General features: G+C 39.8%; 1 protein-coding gene across 8 annotated transcripts in view; it reads left to right on the top strand.

Annotated features, from left to right (window-relative positions):
- Positions 1-19,272, top strand: part of LOC147231218 (RIMS-binding protein 2-like) — a 73,974-nt gene that overhangs the window by 25,861 nt on the left and 28,841 nt on the right. For 5 of the 8 annotated variants that reach the window (XM_086152476.1, XM_086152482.1, XM_086152475.1 and 2 more), the window contains 2 exons: positions 16,300-16,422; positions 18,923-19,027. In XM_086152476.1, coding sequence (XP_086008602.1) covers positions 16,300-16,422; positions 18,923-19,027 — 228 coding nt within the window. Of the gene's footprint in view, positions 1-6,538; positions 6,590-16,299; positions 16,423-18,922; positions 19,028-19,272 lie in introns of all 8 variants that reach the window. The other 3 variants (XM_086152486.1, XM_086152485.1, XM_086152484.1) reach the window with 2 other exon arrangements.

Raw genomic sequence — 19,272 nt, forward strand, 5'->3', positions numbered from 1 at the left:
AGAAAAAGAAAAGACAAGAGCTGCCTGGGAATTGGATGTACCTAAAGAATGGCTTGAATCACAGCAAAAGGAAAGTTATCTTACACGCTTATTAATTCAGACGTCATTGCTAAAAATGAATAACACATTCCTCCCTCTACATGTTGAAGGAATGCCGGCCTGGGGCAAACTAATGCTTGTAATGATTTACTAACTAGGTCAGTATCTTTTTCTTTCTGTGTATGAGATGTACTTGAATCTTGAAGTATCACGATGCGTTTGTCGCAGCCAACTTGGGAGTGGGAGTCCCAAAAATTGTAGGTGTCCTTGGCGTATTTTGTATTACAGTGATAACGCAGCATTTGGCCAATCCAAAGCTGATGAAGGATATTTTTGGTGCAACCACTACCGACTTATACTACTCACATGGAATCATTTGGCTTAGACATCTTCCTCCTGAGATTCGGTGACTTTCCTCCTTTATCTTTGAAATTGTGCAGCAAGTTCCCTGCAGCATGCAGGATTTTTACAGTGGATTTTCTATTTGAATCCTTCCAAGCTGAGATTTTCAGCTGTCGCACATCACAAATGCCGTATCAACGGTGTGCAGAAAATGAACTTTTTTTCCTGTCGCGAGAACTTGGACATGAGCGATACCCAGCAGAAAGCAGAACTTCTGTGCATACCAATCGGCCAGCGTCTTTGGCCAGTGTAATTTTAGAAAAGCTCATAACAGAGGTAAGACAAGACTGACAAGGAACACTGGCCCTGAGCTATATGCCTTACGATACGCAGTGTTTGTCTACGCCGCTTCTTGTACTGCGCAATGTTTATTGAGAGTGTATCGTTCACTCTCAACGAACAAACATGAGCACAAGGGAGCGGCTCTTTAAAAGTGCTTGCTTCTTCCTCCGGAAAAAAAAAAACAGCATAATGTTTCAAATCAACCCAGCTGTCTGATTTTCATTGTGGATCGCTTTATCTGTGTTTTAAGAATCACTATTCTCTATGAGATAAGTTGTGACCTAAAGTTTAGGTCAATAATGCTTCTTACCCACGTAATAATGCACTTTATTTCTTTAACTGGCAGGTGATGGATGAGCAGGTCATTGCTAAACCAAAAGGTATTTCCCTGCAGGGCGTGATCCACGATGAACTAGCTCAAGAGCTATGGAGCTGCGTCAGTGTTTAGAGACGTTAGCCATTTTGCAAACATTAGCTACTTTGTGAGGTTAATATCAATGCAATTAAAAGCAGTGGACACAACAATAGCCAACAGCCAATGTATAACGTAGTAAGCATTTGGACCGCACTGGATGCAGTATGGGCGCATCCATCTCCATGGTGATTTGCAATTTAAAAAGCATTTGATGGGATGGAATGAATCACCCTGGAACGATGTATATGACACTGAACATTTAAAAATTAATTTGTTGTCCGCTTGCCAGGGACGACTCTCATCAATGTATGAGGGTTTATTACGATCAGAAGACATCTGATTGCTGTATAGCGTATGAGAACTAAATCCTTGCTTGTATGCTACAGAGCAGCAAGTTGTGGGGACTTAGGTATTTGAGAATTCTTGTCGGTATGAAGAATACAAGGTTGTTTCATGTTAGCTTCATGAAGAGCCACCTATCTCCCGGGTAGCCATGGAGAATGGCAGAATCTTTGTGGTTGCTTTGGGATCAGCTCACACATTTATTGGCAGAACATCCGTTTTCATCATTCAGCTTTCATCCGTTTGATTAGGCCGTCCCAGGGTGCGTATTTTAAGTTGTGCATAGAATAATCGGGCAGCCGGGCTCCTATAACGCAGCCCAAGACAGGAAAAGACTATGTTGCCTACGTGAAATGTCCAATATGTGAGTCATGGAGCCATCTGAATGAGAAGAATATAGGTTTCTGTTTTATTTGCACTCAAGTGAATGTTGAAATATTATATGAGGGCTTTTAAAGGATGTTAACAATTAACACGGCACCGGTGCTAAAAAGGTTTTACTGGTCAAATGGCATTTTTTTTTATTTTTGTTTTTATTGAGATGGGTGGTGATGTTTTATTCTTGCAGCGCAGAGATGATCGGGGAGACAACTGGAATGAGGCAGGGCCAGCACTGATGTCGCACTTAAGAACAGCGGTAGCTCTGATTCATGAGCAACCCAAGAAAAGACATGTAGGTGAACTTCGCTCGGACTCGGTTTGAACTGGCCACACGGGGTAGACGCTGTTCGGAGAAGAAACACCAGTGGGAAAAGCTTGCGTTTTCCCTTCAACTATACATAGTGCTACCGAACATTCCCCTGAACAAACCATCCAATCGTTGCCGAGTCGGTTGGACGAGTGGAAAGAGAGCGCAGTGCCAGAGAAGGCAGTGAAATAGCCAAACACCTACTCTACTTGATAGGGATGGTTGGATCTCATGCAGTGATGTGGAGGAGACGCTTTCTTGGCTAATGCAACATGTAGGGAACGGAACGAGGTGAGCCTCACAGCGTAATGTGATTTTCATAGCTGAGTATTCTGCTTTTTGGGCTTTTTTTAAAGCTTACAGTAGATTTTGAAGCGTCGTCCGATGAATGCGTAATATATACAGGACTGTCTCAGAAAATTTGAATATTATGATAAAATTCTTTATCTTCTGTAATGCAATTATAAAAAACAAAAATGTCATACATTCTGGATTCATTACAAATCAACTGACATATTGCGAGCCTTTTATTATTTTAATATTGCTGATTATGGCTAACATCTTAAGAAAACTCAAAAATCCTATCTCAAAATATTAGAATATCATGAAAAAGTAACTTATGCTTTTTAATGTAATTAAAAAAACACAAAGGTCATATATTCTAGATTAATTAAAAAATCAACTGAAATATTGCAAGCCTTTTATTATTTTAATATTGCTGATTACATCTTAAGAAAACTCAAAAATCCTATCTCAAAATATTAGAATATCATGAAAAAGTAATTTTTGCTTTTTTAATTGCACTTTAGAAGATAAAGAACTTTATCACAATATTCTAATTTTCTGAGACAGTCCTCTATTTGACACTGTTTTCAGTTCCATACATTGCTTTGTTTCTCTTACCATAATCCATTCATAATGCTGAAATTAAAATCAGGGTCATATATGGATTCGGATCTAATCTATTGTAGAAGTCAGCCGAGAAACATCAGCTAAGATTTTTTTTCTAGCACGCTGTACATTTTAGCCACTGTTGCAATGGGGTCAGAAATAAATTATTTAGCACTTCGGCAGTATGTTTTCCTGGAGACTGGAGTCACATGATTGTGTATTTATCTGTAATGTGTGTATTTGTGAGCGCACAGAAGGGCGTATACAAATGTATGCTATTTTTGAATGCATTTTTATGTGTGTGTGCATGCATGTCAGCCTTTCCATGCATATATTTAATCTTACATCTTTGATGTGTTTCCTCTGTCTGCGTGCGTGCGTGCGTGCGTGCGTGCATGCGTGTGTGTATGCGTGTACTTGGGTATTCGAAACATGAAGATCCAATCAAGCATTTTGTTAGTTTAAGGGTCATCCAAGCCCACGCGATCGCTAACCGGCTCTCGGGCTCCTCATTACAATACACAGATCGTCCTCAAACTGTACTCCCAGCCCTCTGGTGTTCTCCGTTTGGCTCCGAGAAAAACAATAGGTCCTCTTGACATCAAACGTGTTATGTCATCAGTGTGATGGGAAGCTCTGCTGCCCACATCATAGGGTCTCTCATCAACTGCTCCCGTAGCCTCTACGCACAGACTTCCCCAGGCACACTTCTCTGCCCTCATAATCCTTGTTGGCCAAAGAATTCTCTGCGGAGGCTAACGTTTCCCTCGGTCCGTTCGGTCATATACAATGCAGCTGCAGCCTCGATGTATTAGTTAGGGCACAGTTGAAGTTAATTTGCACACTTGAATTCTCTCTTTCTGTCTCTCTCTGTGACTGCGTTTGTACATTGAATCTAGATCAGAGCGGGACAGATTGCACATCTGGCATGATATGCCTGAAATATGTGTTTTCCTTTTAAGGAACACTTTCCAATAAAATCACCAAAAACAAAACAAAAAAAAATCCTCTTGCTTTATTTGTTGCCTGAAGAGCTTTTTATCCCTTTATACTTAATTGTTTTGAGTTGCGTTCTGTTTGCACGATAGGGCCCCGTGGGGTTTGTCTCGATATAAAATTACATTCAAAAACATAGCACATTTTTTAACAGAAATGCCTTTTCACAGCTCATGATCTTGTTGCTCACTTTATTTCAGCACGGAAGTTTCTACAAGAAACTGTTCATCACAAAACACGTGAAATATTTTGAGTAACTGGGCCACGATTTTCTGGAAAGACAGTTGTGTTGAATTTTCCAAAGCCTCCATCTGGTCTTTTTGATGATACACATTGATTGCGGTACTTTAAGGGTACAGTAAGCAAAGCTCTACCACACAGGTTTAAAGCTAAAATTTCTGAAACATTAATGTGTAAAATATGAAGGGAACACCCACTATCTTATCATAAAAATGTACCTCTGCAAGCAAATACTCAAATGAGCAACAGAAAAAGCAGAAAACTCAGGTAAATGAGGGCGTTTGTCATGTTGTGGGGAAGTTAATCTCTGCTAGCGGCTGTGCAGGCCTCTCCCTGCCACTCCTGTCTTCTCCCCTCCATAAAACTGTGGATTGTGTCCCGCTTAGCTGGAGGCAGCCAGTGAATTCACATGTGATGTGCAGGCCTGCACTAAAACACACACACACACACCAATAAACGAAGGATGCAGAGAAATCGAGCTATTTAAAATGAGAAGGTTTGTTGGATTTTTGCTAATGTTTTCCTATTAATCTTTTGATGGAATGTGAATTTTTACGGAATAAATCTCTGCATTTTTGACCTATTTTGAAGTCTTGTGGGCTTCATATGTTGTGCACTCTGTCTGCTGGGTTAGGATTTCGTCTCTGGTGCGTCCCATCTTTGATGTTCAGATATTTTTAAACTCTGATTTCCATTTTCACCAACAACAACAACAGGGTTCCCTTAGACACTGAGTGTTTTATACATGCGTGTTTGTTTGATGAGCGAATTCGTGCCGCATTTATAATTTGGGGGGGATTTTGGGTCCTGAGGTTTCAGATAGGAGATTGGGAAAGTGCGGATGCAATAAAGCTTAAAGCTAACGTATGCCTGAAGATATGAGTTATATAAGTCATTCATGGTTGCATGCACAATCAGACACACGCATTCACTCGCTCACTCACTCACTCGCTCACTTACACACACACACACTCAGCACATGCTTCACTATGTCAGCATTAGCCTCTGCCATCTGTGTCCACAGTCTTCACTTTGCCTCAGGTCTTGAGCCTGTGACAAATGCGCCTCTCCTAAAGATAGACAAACTAACGTGTACACTTATGCACATGCATGTTTCCATCAAAAGAGAATTAAATGAGTGGATTAATGTTTAAGGAGTAACATGTAACCAATAGACACCGGCAACATCCCTTTAAGTAAAACAATATTGATTAGTTTTCCATCCATCCGTGATTTGTATCACTAATTCTGCACACATTTTCCATCAGGCTAGGCACTCAACCTCTCACACACAAATTCCCTTCTAAAGTCAGTGTATGACAGACATACCTGTAGGAAGAAGCTGGACTGCCTATAGAGAACCTACGCAAACATAAGATGAAAATTGAGACTCAACATGGAAAGGTTCAGGACCCTCGGACCTTCTTGGTCGAGTGCTAACACTGCTGTTATGGTAGCGAGAAGCCTTTCTTCTCTAAAACTAATATATATATATATATATATATATATATATATATATATATATATATATATATATATAAACAAAACTGCTCTGGTTTCGGAAATTTAATGTCAGTAACATAAAACAAGCAAATGGACTGTGTCCAAAATTTTCTGTTGTTTCATAATACTTCAAAATACTTTCATGAAATTATTGTGAAAGGTGATGGGGAAGCAATAATATTAGTTGTGCCCGGAGGCCATATAGTATTATTTGAACAATAGAAATCTTACTCATTATTTGCAATCCTGTACCTTTTAAAATACATAATTTCAATTGTTCCTAATTAGTGATATGTGGTATGTTTCGGGGAATTTCCTGGTTATTTTCACACAACTTTGTCTAGATTTTCAAGTAACATCTTCAATATTTAAGATTCATCGTGTTTATTCTCATGTGTACAGTGTGGGAACGTGTTTCCCTGTACAATGATATTCTTACTTTGCTGTCCGCAGTGCATTTAGATATGTATTGAATATCTTTAACTTAAAAAAAAAAACAAAACAGATACAATATATCGTTGAGGTTTTAGTTGCAGTCAGTGTCTGACTACTCAATCTTTAATATAATGTTGCAGGTTTTTGACTGCTATATAACCATGTATCATGGTTGGTTCGGATAACCTTTTTTCTGAAATTTTTAATCTAGCAATAAACATAATACATTTGGAAATGCTTCAGAGACAACATTCTGATAAATTCTACAATACGCAACACTGCTAACAAATCTTTCTCATTTTCAGAATCAGTTTCTGAAATTGGCATGAACACCGCCTGCTTCCATTTGCTTAAAGGTTAGTCAAAGATCAGACTTAGGCTTTATTTTTTTTAACAATGCCTTGTCACTCCTGTTATTTAAGAGGATTAATATCATGCGCACAAACATTGGATTTCACCGAGATTCATCTGATTTAATAGACTGAAATATCCTTTGTCCGGGGATGTTTTTAAGAATAGAGGCGTGTCGATGCTTGGATGAAAATTGAACGTAAATGTATCTCACTAACACGTTTGTTTATCATCCATCTAAAATATGATCGATATCATTCTGCGTGGTTCATTTTTGGCGTAATAGAAACGTGATACATCAATATTGGTCTAAAGCTTGTAGGCGACAGCAGTGGCTTTCCACTCGTGGACAGGCGGAACAGAGTGTTTCCCACTGTGACATCTGAGTAATGACAATCCTTCCAAGAATTGTGGGCAAACATTCAGAGATAGCGCACAACATGGGAGATGTATCTCCATGGTTTCTCTCGATCAAAATGCATCAAAGTAATCGTGCAATAGCGAACAACAGTTATATTTCATACAAGTCTGGCCGACTTCCTCTTTCAACATGCATATTTTAACTCGTACAGTTCAACTGTATTTTGTCTGCATAATTTATTCAAGTGCAGAATAAAGCAGTTTTTCTAGATCAGACATTGAGCATGTTTTTTTCAGAAGATTTCTTGTCCTGTCTCTTGAAATTCAAGAATTAGCGTGGTCCGTCTGGATTAATGAGTGAGAGAAAAAGGGAAAGAGGATATGGTTGTTTTGCCGAAACACTTACAACATACGCTGAAATCCTGCATCCTCCACATCTGCATCAAGCTGTAAATCTTCCCAAAATTAACGCTAGCAGGGGTTTGGTAATTGATTTTACTCTGTCTGAATCAGCAGGGAGAGCTTGTTTAAATGCTGCAGGGATGAGCAATTTTTTTCCCCCTGCCTGACTATGCCTTATGTGGGCTCTTAGCCAACACACAAGAAGATGTGGTCTTAGCTGTTGTTCCTGACACACAAGTAGTGAGGTTGGCACACACACACTTCTGTTTCTGTCCAATATGACGTTTTTATCATTCTGGAAAATAACCCTACATAGCAGAATGGAATAATGCTGGTGGAGCTGGATTTGCCCATTTTCCGTTTTTACTAACTTATGGTTGTGCTTGAATCTCTTGAATGCCAAATATGTCTCAGGTGAATTTTTGTTTTGAGGCAACTGACTTTTCTTCTTTTTTTTTCTCCAATAGCAATTTTATATGAACTAACCATTTATGTCGACCAACTCTCGAGTTTGAACCAAATGGTTCATAAGCCACGGCAAAGGATTTTACTTCTTAGTACCATTGTAACAACCTTGCCAATGTTAAAAAACTGTGTCAGAGCAGCAGCTCTGTCCAAAATGTATCATCAGATCTAATTTGATGTAATTTGAAAGTCAGCATGTGGCTGAGGAATATTTCCTAAGGCATCATCACGTCATTGTGAGCTTTGCTTTACAGCAAAGTCTCATCCTAACCTCCGGTTATTTATAAACGGAAGAATCACACTTGTCTGATGGTCTAATTTTGGTCGGAATACAGAGAAAAAAAACAGTAGATCAGTCATGACAGGAGGCCATGCATGCAAGAAATTGACTTACATTGTCAAAACAGGAAAAGAAATGACATTAGAAGCATGTGATTTTTCACTGTGGGCACTGTGATCCTTGGTGGCAGTATGTTAGTAAAGTGTGCCGTTCTGATCCGCAGTTTCTTGTTTGTGTGCTTCTATGGCATTGTGCTCAAAAGAAACACTTGACTTTTGATTACATTTGTATATTTTATCCTTGGTTTCTTTGTTAGCTTCCCCTTTAAGTTGTTTTAAAATTCAAACTTTTTGCTGTGTTTTGAAAAAAAGAGTAGCAGTTTTTCCTCTGAAGTTTTATATATTTATTGTAAAATATAAGAGACAGGATGAACTAAATGTTGAACTGACTATTCTGACAGATACGCAAACACACACACACACACAAATTTCAAACCATTCTCAGACTCACTCACATATACACAGACACACATTTGAACTTAGGCAGAGATCTGCGATGGTGTCCTTTGAGAGCTGTTAAGTCCTGGGTAAGTTGTTTTCCCCTTAAGAGAAGGCATAATTATCAAAGTTTATCTCTAGAACAGATTTCTCTGTTTACTTGTGCATATTGAAGGTTTAAACTGGCACAGAAATGTGTGTGTATCCCTTGGCTTTGCAGTATAGCACTGTTTCTACAAGATGTTATGGGGTGTTAAGCAGAGCTGTGAATGTGTGATTCACTGGCGGCGGGGGGAAGGGGTGAAGGAGCCTCTTCCTGCGGCCCATTCGACGAAGAAGCCATTGTTTTTCTTCCGCTTTCTCACATATATTATATCGGCATATGTGGTTACGCAAATATTAAGGTAATAAATTTGAATATGTTAAATGGAAAGATCCGATCTGGTCTGACATTGTTCAAATATTGATATTTGATTGAATAGTGAGTGTGAAGTCAGTTGCAGAATGTCCAATGCCACCTTTTTGTTTTGCAGCTCTGAAGACAGCTGACATTGTTCCTGTGTTATTTTAAAAAAAAAGAAATAAACATAAAACATTTCAAAAAATGCACAAGTTGTAGCATCCTCAAAATGTATAATTTAAGTTAGCCCTAACACTGAATTACAATTACAACTCGATTTTCATCTTTAGCTCCGAAGCTGATATCCTCTGTGACAATATTCTGTATCGGGTGCGGAGTTTGAGGGTCAGAATAATTTTTCAGACTAATACAAACATATAATGAGGGACCATTGAACACTGGAAAATTAGATAGCTCATTAAGTCTTGTATTTTCAGACTATCAGTTTCGTTCAGCATACAGTGGCGTTGGTTGAGGATGATGTCATTTGTCACTTGTCTGCTGTTTTCTGCAGACAATTGACTGTGTATATATTAACATACCGTAGGGGATCCCTCAAATCAGAAATCCAATTACTTGTTATTTTGAAGCAGGTTTTGGTGTAGCCATAACTTCAGTTCTCGTAAGGTTAATTTTGGAACTGGATAGGCGAGAAAACTTATTTATTTGCCAGAGATAATATTTTTGTGTCATGCAAATCATCTACAACAAGGGTGCCCAACCATTTTTGCCTTGTGAGCTACTTTTCAAATGACCATGTGAAAATGATCTACCTCCACTAAACATGCTGAATATATATCTATCTGTATATCTACTGAGTATACTTAACACAATAAATGTTTGTGGATCTTGCATAACTGCATGAACCCTCAGGGTTTTTTGGTAAATACCTTATCGTGATGACTTGAATGGAGTCAGCAGCAGAGTTGAAGTTAACTGTGAGAAAAATCACTGCTGTCCTGACAGCTGGGATTTTAGTTCCTTCACTTTTCTCTTTCTCAACTCACTTTTCGGAGGGAAATCGGTGTCATAGTTTTAATGAACGGTCTGAAAATGCCATTCCAAATTTCCCTTTTTCTGTACAGCGACGGCAGATCGGCAGATGAGGCAAACGCACTTTGAAAATGACATGGTAAAAAAAAAGTCCATCTTCCATTCTGTATTGAAGTGATACGTTTTAGTCTTTTTACTTACCACTCATTTTTATACCCATAAGTTCAGGAGACATAAATTGGAAGCTAACTCGCTAGCTTGCAAGAACGCGCCGTTCTAGAAAAGACCAGAAAAGGTCAGATCGGACAGACCGACTGTCAGTTAAGTGACAAATTTCATAGTGAGGAGGATCGGCTGACGTCAACGTTCAATCCCATACAACCTTTGCGATCGACCGGTAGATCGCGCTCGACGTATTGGGCACACCTCATCTACAAGTAGAATTGTAGTGTATTCTCCTAATAGCGGAATAGCTGAGAGCTCAGGGGCAAATGCCAAAATGAGAGAATGAGAACAGGCATCCCTGCTTTGCGAATCCAGAAAATAGGGAAGATACACTGTTATGACATCAGATTGCTATACGGAGGCCAATGTCATGTACCGTATTACATATAAAACGCGCAAGACTCAGAATAATACCTCTGCATTTAATGAGAAACCCAGACAGATGTGTGAGTTCTTTTTATTTTCACACACAAAGTGCAGAGGGTTTGACAAATGATATGCAGTTGATTGGTCATTAACAAATACTACGTAGTCTGGGTGCATTGGTGAAGGGAATATATTTTCCAATTTCTGTGGTAGTATTTACTGCCACACAGTTGGGAAATCATGGGTTTTTGTGGATTATTGTGATGAATTATTTTTAATACTTGAAAGAAGAGGGCACTGTCTCCGTTCTTTGAAGTATATTCATAACTTGGGACCAACAAGGCTGTTTAGTTTTTGTATAAATATCAAATGGAAACCCATATTCTCCTGGGCCCAAGGCTTGTAATCCAGTCTAGAAACTTCTACTGTTGCATCTCAGAGGATTTTATTTATTTCAAATCGCAATATGTTTGTGTCCGACAGTATGTTGTTGTTTGATATGGTTGTTTCATCATTTGCAGCTAAAAAAGTTTCAGTTGTTTTTCTAGATTATATCATTTTTCACACCCTCTTTGGGAGTGAATGATTTTGAATCAGCCGCTTCCTAAAGACGACTTTATAGGCTTTCCAAATAGTACCAGGGTCAGAGATGGAGCCATATTTGTGCGTCCAGTATCTCAGTGGTTGATGGCGTAAACTGAGTAATGCAACACAGTAAAAGCCAAAACATTGTTTTGTCTGTATCATCTAAACAAGTTATTTCGAGGTGAACTCATGCAAGAACAGAATGACTAGAAGTGCCAACGGAGACATTCTTGATATGAACAGGAAGACACTGTGACGCTAGAATCGAAGGTGTGATTGATGTGGAAGTGCCACAATATAAAGTATTGTTTTATATTTTTTTGTAAAAATATGAGCCATATATTCGTTAGATTTTGCTGATGAGTAATATAATCTTTTTTTTTTTTTTTTTTTAGAAGTGTGTTTCATGGGAAAGTCAGTTATAGTCTGTGTCTGTACTGATTAATTTCATACAGATACTTCTTGAGCAGAATATTGCACCGCATTCAACTCAAGTTAGCAGTCCAGGAAGAGGAACATGACCATATTTGGCTTCCATTGTGGAATGATGCAGCTCCGTAGCTGGACCGTTGGATGTGGTGATGTGATACGGAGACAGTGTTACACAATAAGAGCAGCTAGTCTCCCTTTTGTCTTCCTGTCCTTGTCAGTTCTCTATCTGAGTCTGGCTTTGTTTGGGTCCTCCCCTGACAGCCACGGCTGCCTCTCCGCCCGAACACAGCAAGACGGATATACCTGGCAGGTCCCTCACTGCCGGTTTTCTCTCCCCTTCTTTTCTCTGAGGTTTATCAAGTTTCTCGGCTTGTGTTGTCAGATCAGCCTCTGCGAAGCATAATCTTCTGTTGTTCAAAAGCGGCGCTATATGGGTTGTGCCATTCTCCCGTGCTAACATTCAGGCTCTCTAAGCCGATATCATATTTACAGTGTATATTTTACCCACTTACAAGATTGGCTCCGTCTTTTTTTTTCTTTAATTTGTATAATAGACAGCGTTCTTTTGTAAATATATATTTCATTTGCGCGGGGAATTATTTTTTTGAAGTCTTTCGAGCTATTTTTGAACGTGTTATCGTGAGCGAACAGAAACCCGAACACTTTGAACAGAATAGAATACTTTAAAGACTCATCTGGAAAATCAAATGTGATTAAATCTAGAAACGAGACCGTTTTCTTTCAAGCTGGATATAAAAAAAAAAGGTGGAGAATATAAAGTATGTGCCCATTTTACCAGCATGTAATTGTATTTTATACTGGAATAGAAGCATTGACAGCGAAATCACTCTTGAGCTCTGATAGGAACGGAGCATTGCCCTAGTTTGAGCATAGAGTAATTATGTAATGCTTGAGTACCTGCAGCACTAGCGGTGTGACAACTTCAGATTTCGAATCGAGGCCTTTGCAGACAAAAGCTACTCCTCCTATCTCGACCAGGAGTGGAGGGTGGTTAACTTGGGTTATGCGTCTTTCACTTATATAAATGTTTTAAGAGTAAAACGTTGGGTCATAGCACTGTTTCAATATCAAATCCATCCTCCGTTCTCATCGTCTCGACGCCACTTTTCATGAGGAAAAAAAAAAAGAGCTTCGAATCAATCAGGTTTGCTGGCTGGTTATGAAATGATGCATTTTGGACGAATATAAAATCTACATATCCAGCTCGAGAGCTGTGCAAAATATTTATATCCAATAAATATTTTAAAAGATCAGAAATTCATCTGTTCCCTATCCCACTGGTTCTCCTGTGCTGGGCTGTGGTGAAGACAGACTGAATAGGTTGAGCATCCTGGCGTCCCTGTTCTCAACTGAGGGCGTTTTCCGGGCCAGTCTGGATATACACTGCTCAAAAAAATAAAAGGAACACTTAAAAACACATCCTAGATCTAAATGAATGAAATATTCTTATGAAATACTTTGCTCTTTACACAGTTGAATGTGCTGACAACAAAATCACACAAAAATGATCAATGGAAATCAATTGTATCAACCCATGGAGGTCTGGATTAGGAATCGCACTCAAAATTAAAGTGTAAAAACAAACTCCAGGCTGATCCAACTTTGATGTAATGTCCTTAAAACAAGTCAAAATGAATCTGTGTTGCTTCCTGAGTGGACACTATGATTTCACAGAAGTGTGATTGACTTGGAGTTACATTGTGTTGTTCAAGTGTTCCCTTTATTTTTTTGAGCAGTATATAATCCCTTATTCATGTTCTGACCACGGGACCTCCTGCCTGGTGGATGTGCCCAAAATACCTCTAACAAGAGGCATCCAGGAGATGTTCTTATTACATGCCAGAACCACCCCAAGTGACTCCTTTTCATTTGTTCCCAACCTTTATGTGACACTGAAGAGGGGTGTTTGCCAAGACAATTCCGTGATGCCCAGCACCTTCAACTTCTCTGGATTCATTTCATCCACACCCGGTGTTTTCCCACCGAGGAGCTTCTTGAGTATTTCATTAACCTCTACCAGTTATATGACTGAAGTCTTATTAGAGTCCTCCTGTTCTTTTTCCTCCACGGAGGGGAGATCTCTTTCCTCAGCGGTCTAAAAGTTTGCGAGAATATCCTTGACGCTACCAGAAAGTTATTTTTCATGGCTTCCCCAAATCTCATCCAACACCCAGGGTTTTGTTTCCATGATGACCAAAGTTGCACCCCTCCTCGCCTTCTTTTTCTCATCAGCAGTACGGATGAATCCTGGGTCATCCATAGCAAAAAAAAAACAGTTCCTTCTTCACTTTAATAACCACTTTCACTGCTCTTGGACACCAGGGTGTTTTCTGGTTGCCATCACAACAATCACTCATTACATTCTGACCAGTCTGAACACGGACCAGCCAGGTTGCATGTCCCAAATCTCCATTTGAATGCAGGATGTTCAGTAGTTGAAGACCTCGCGGAGAGGATCCTCCTCCAAATTTTCCTAGTTCACCCACGCAAACCATTCGGATTTTCCAAGTCTGTCCTCGGCAACTCCAGTAAAAACGACAGTCCATCCTTTCTACAGGAGCTTAATTTCGGATCCAATGCTAAACATATGAGAGAGTCCGATAAGTAGAGGTCCACCTTTCACACCAGCTCTGGCTGCAGTAGATGTTACGTTGTCTCCACCTCCGATCACTGCCGATCTATGACTCACCAAACAAGTTGCACTGAAAACTGATATACAAGTTTACTGTCTGTATTTAGATCATCATTTTTCTTCAATAGATTCATTTGATTAATTAATCACACTTATATCATTTACTGTAAACCTGACGTGATCAATTTGTCTTGAATGCATATCCTCTTAATTGTCAAATCTCAGCGTTGTCATCTAAAATGCATGTGTACAGAACAAATCCTAATAACTGTTGTCACATTTCATCATGCATTGCTTCTCATATTTCATGCAGAACATACGTAAGTCGTCTTAACCCGACGGCTGTACTTTTAGAGGTCGGCCTTCTATGTAATCTGAAAACGGTCTGTGTGGTACATGCTGTGGCACCTTTTCCTTTCCCACCACCCCAGTCAACCGTCAGGCAAAGTGGCACACACACACACACACACACACACACACACACACACATGCACGCACACACAGGCCCAGGCCCAGGCCCAGGCCGAGACGCTAACTGTCTGTGATTGTCGGCGATTAGCACTCTGGCACTAATAGTGACTTTCAGAGGGGTCAAATTTGACATGTGTCCAGGGAATCAGCGTGGAGCTTTTGCTTCAGCGTGCCACAATAAAAGATGCCATCTGTGCACTGACAAGGTGGGGACCGAGAAGAAAGGAGATGATGGCGCCCAGTCCCGTCAGATATTTGCCATGAATGCATACGACCGGCATGTTAGGGCGCTTGCAGTAAAACACTGGCAAAATGTCTTGGTCTGAGTGATAAATGGGAATGCGGAGAGAGAACTGATAAAAATTTGGATGAGAGAAAGGAGGGGATTATAAACAAGTGCTGGGCTGATAAAAGATAACAAGAAAAGCAATACAAATAAATCATTCTTGCCCAGGAGGATTTTTGTCAGGGCTCTTGATAATTGACTATTAATAATAATAATAATTGCACTGATAAATGCATCTTGAAACAGAAGATGTACTTTCTGTCAGAAGAAATTGATCGCTATTCATTTTGAGATGGACATTTCATAAATCTCACCCAAACACTCCTTTTTTAGGTAAAAAAAAAAATAAAAGCACAGAGAAAAGAGGTCGCTTTTTTAAAATTTCCCTGTGATAAAATTCAAATTGTTCTTGGCCCTAGCCATAAAATCCTCCCCGGTAAATCAAGTTTTTCTTCACAGCCATCTAGTTTTAAAGACTTTGATTACACAATATAATCTTTTATAAGCTCGTGTGTTTCGTTTTTAATGAGATGACTGGTACGGCGGTGAGGAATGCTGCTGCTCAGTCCTCTGAGGCCGTCGTTACAGGAACCAGCTTAGTTTAAGGCCTTTGACTGATGATGACGCGAGAGGCATAACGCTCAAGTCAGCAGCCCTGTCTCATCCAGGCTAAATGGAAATGTGCTGATGAGTTTCTCCTCTGACGGTGAACCCTCAATCAGCCCCGCAGTCAGAAATTAATGCTGTCTGTATTTGTAAGTGTAAAAAGTAGGTCTTCTGCAAGGACAAATGTTATCCTTTTTTTTTAATATAAAAACAACAGTTGCTACATAATGACACTTAACTACCAAAGTAAAAGCGAATTTTGCTGCTTTTTTCGCCAGTGCCAGGATTTGTTTACTGCAGACTTGGGCATTTTGCGGCCCGCTTTGCTTTTTTTTATCGGGCCCGCCAAACTATTTTCTTTGAATATTTCAATAAGTATTTTCAATCAATATTGAATTTAGAAACTGTTTATTTTTTTCCCTTTGTTTGATTTTGCATGGATGATTGCGTACAAAATAATGTCGATACGTTTATAAGATCGTGAATGATTTTAAAGTTGAAATAAAATGCCCAAAAATTTGATTATATTTAAATTGCAATTTTCATTTTGTTAAGTTTACATGATACCTAGTTGGCCCGCGCATAAAAATTAAACAAGAAATGTGGCCCGCCAGCTAAAATAATCGCCCACCCCTGGTTTACTGGGTTTTATTTTACCGATATTTTATTTTTACCGGGGTCTCTCTTCATGTAGGTGCAGTCAGATTATGACCAGCTGAGACAGACTTTTGCGGTAGTGAGCCAGGAGAGAGACGTGGTCAAGCAGCAGAGGCGACAACTTCAGGACCGAGTGGAGAACCTGGAACAGGTTCTCAAGGTGAGAGATCTATCGCAAATCTTCCTCTCCTTTCGGTTTTTCCCTTCACCACAGCGAATCAACCTTCTCCATCTAACCCTATTCTCTGTACCCTCCTCTCTCACACCAACTAACTTCACATCCTCTCTCACTACGTCCTTAAATCAGGTAAACTGAGCCAAATCTCTTTGGCATCAGAAACACAGTTATCAGATGTACTGCGGCTTATCTTGTGCTTTTAGTTGATTACCTACAAACCAGAATTTTGAGAAAAGTTTTGGTCTGCTTGATTAAGATATTCAATTTAAATGTATCCCTATAATTTTACAATGAAAAAAAAAACTTTTTTATACACAACTCCAGTCGCTTGTGCGCTTGCAGATTTTAAAGAAGTGTTGAGTCAAAAGCTGGTGTTTTTATATTGTCAGTGTGCCGGCCTCTTTTGTTCCAAGTCCTCACCTTCCTGTATCTTCAGTCAGTGTATTGTATGTTTTCTGGATATCTGAGAAAACTAGATACGCATCTGAGAACAAACTGAACTGCCCCCCGAACGCAGCCGGGAAAGGTTCCTCACTTTCTCATGGTGTATAGATTTTTTTAGGGTGCTGAGTCCATGTAGAGAATATAACTCAGGTTTTGTCTTGAGGGGAACGACCGCGGAGACGTTGGTGAAAACACAGCGTTAAAAAAAGTATGTAGTTAATTTATTTCACAAGGGCTCTTCAACTCGGACAGTAAAGTGCAGCAGTGGCACTTTTGTTTTTAGAAGTTATCAAAAGAAGTGGAGCAGCAAAATAATCCTTGTGTTGGAATACCACATGCACAAGGAGTATCATCACAGCTTTCTCTTAAGAAATGAATTTTTATGACCGTCATGATCTTGAAGGGGTGAACTTTGCCATCCTGGACACCCCTCCCTCGTCTCCGGTTAGTTATACCCGCTTCCTGCAACATGAACAATGATCACTCCCGACCAAAGCAAAACTAAATTTCTTCCAACTTACCAAAGAGCCGTTGCCACTCTTCCCTTCCTTCCGAGTGCTAATCTGTGGAAGCATACAGAGTAATTGTTTAACAGTCTTATTACAAGGTTAGATCAATTCCGCAAGACTAAATAAGCAACTTGATACTGTGGGCAGTTCCATAATATGATTTATGACAGGGATTTAATTAAAATTGTTAAACCAATCCTTGGATTTATTGCAAATTTACAGTGGTAATTCTGTGAAATCCAATCTGAATAATGTTTTAAATTAGTGTTCCTTTATTGACAATGACTGTTATAAGGTTGCCTTGTCCTCTAGGGATCATATAGCATCTTAGGTCTATACTAAATGTATTTATGAATCTAGGGTCACATACACACACACACACACACACATGCAGATTCAAAATCATTTTATACATAGCACATGTTTAAATAGTGATGACTAAAACTGATTTTATGCATATTTCAGAATGTGCCAGTGGTAGAGCAGTTTAAATAAAGTCTGCGTTTTAATTCTTTACATCTGGACTGAAAAACGGCACAACTTTCCAGTGTCGTGGCCACAGACTGTCCAAATGCTAAACCATACAAACAGACATTTTCTCTCATTTTTTTCATCTCCGCTCTCCATTTTCATGAACCGTGGATGTAACGTCAGTGTTGAGGTAGAACATTTTTTTTTATCATGAAGCCGCTTTAAAAAACAAAAATCTCGGGAGACCGAGCCGATGGCCGCGTCACCTCGGTCATCTCGGACCTTGTGTTCCCGCTTGGCCGAGTCCTCCCTGGTTCTGTGCAGGTTAAAACGATTAAAAGTTTTCGGGAACTCCACAGCGGCGCTCCCTTCGCTCGCCCCGGCCTCTGAAGCTTTAGAGCTTCTCCCCTGATTATGCAAAGCAGCGGCTGCTTGCTTAGGACACCTCGAAGCCCCTCCGGGAGGTAAAGAGGCTTTTCTTTTTTTCAAGGAAGAGAGAACACAGAGAGAAAATGATGAATGCCACTGCTCTCTAAGCTGTCTTTTCTTCTTAAGCTGGCAGAAACGTCTTATGGATTTAACTCTTTCTTTCTTGCGAGATGTGGTTGCTGGTCATAATTCTGTGGCTGAACACTATATAGTCATGACTCGGCTAATTTGGGCGAGGATGGATTTGGGTTCGGTGCGGACGGAGCGTTCCGGTTTTATCTGCGTTAGGGAGGAGTATACAGTAGATATGTAATTTATTTTACTTTAAATTGAACTTATTCTACTTCTAGCGACGGTATGGTTTTCATGGAATGCAATACACTTTGCAAGCAACTGCCATCCAAGTGAATTGGACTCAAGAATGTTCACAGGTTGTTGACATGAGGACGGTTTGACCATGCAGAGTACCGTACATCCTAGATTAATACCAGTTGAGTCATTTTAGGTTCCAGGTTTTCACTGTTTGTCCATATGTGATGGGTCTGCATTGCACAAAATTAGTTCGGGAACTGTTAAAAGTGTTGACTGTAACTAAATCCGTATCCTCTTTCTCACATTTTTCTCCACAGCATATGCACAAGTCGGTTGAGCTTAAGCAGCAGCTGCAGATAGAGCATGAGCACGCCTTGGAGGCACTTCACGGCAAGCAGAAGGAGATCAATCAGCTGCAAAAGGTATGGGCATGTGGATAAAAATAGGAAATTGGTCTTATTTTTCATGCGTTTTATATAACTCTCGGGGGTCACTAGTTGTGCGGGAGGACCGATGTTCAGTGCCAATACTCCCGAGTTCAGTTATCGATCTGCTGGTAGCCGTTCGTTTTGTGCTGAATCACTCTCCCTGGTGAATACGCCCCTCCTCAAAAAAAAAAAAAGGGGATAAAAACACCACCGCTGAGATTTTGTCCAATAAAGAAAAA

Source organism: Fistularia commersonii, chromosome 9, assembly GCF_037954325.1.
Source record: "Fistularia commersonii isolate RoL2024-O1a breed Wild chromosome 9, RoL_Fcom_v1.0, whole genome shotgun sequence".
Lineage (NCBI taxonomy): Eukaryota > Metazoa > Chordata > Actinopteri > Syngnathiformes > Fistulariidae > Fistularia > Fistularia commersonii.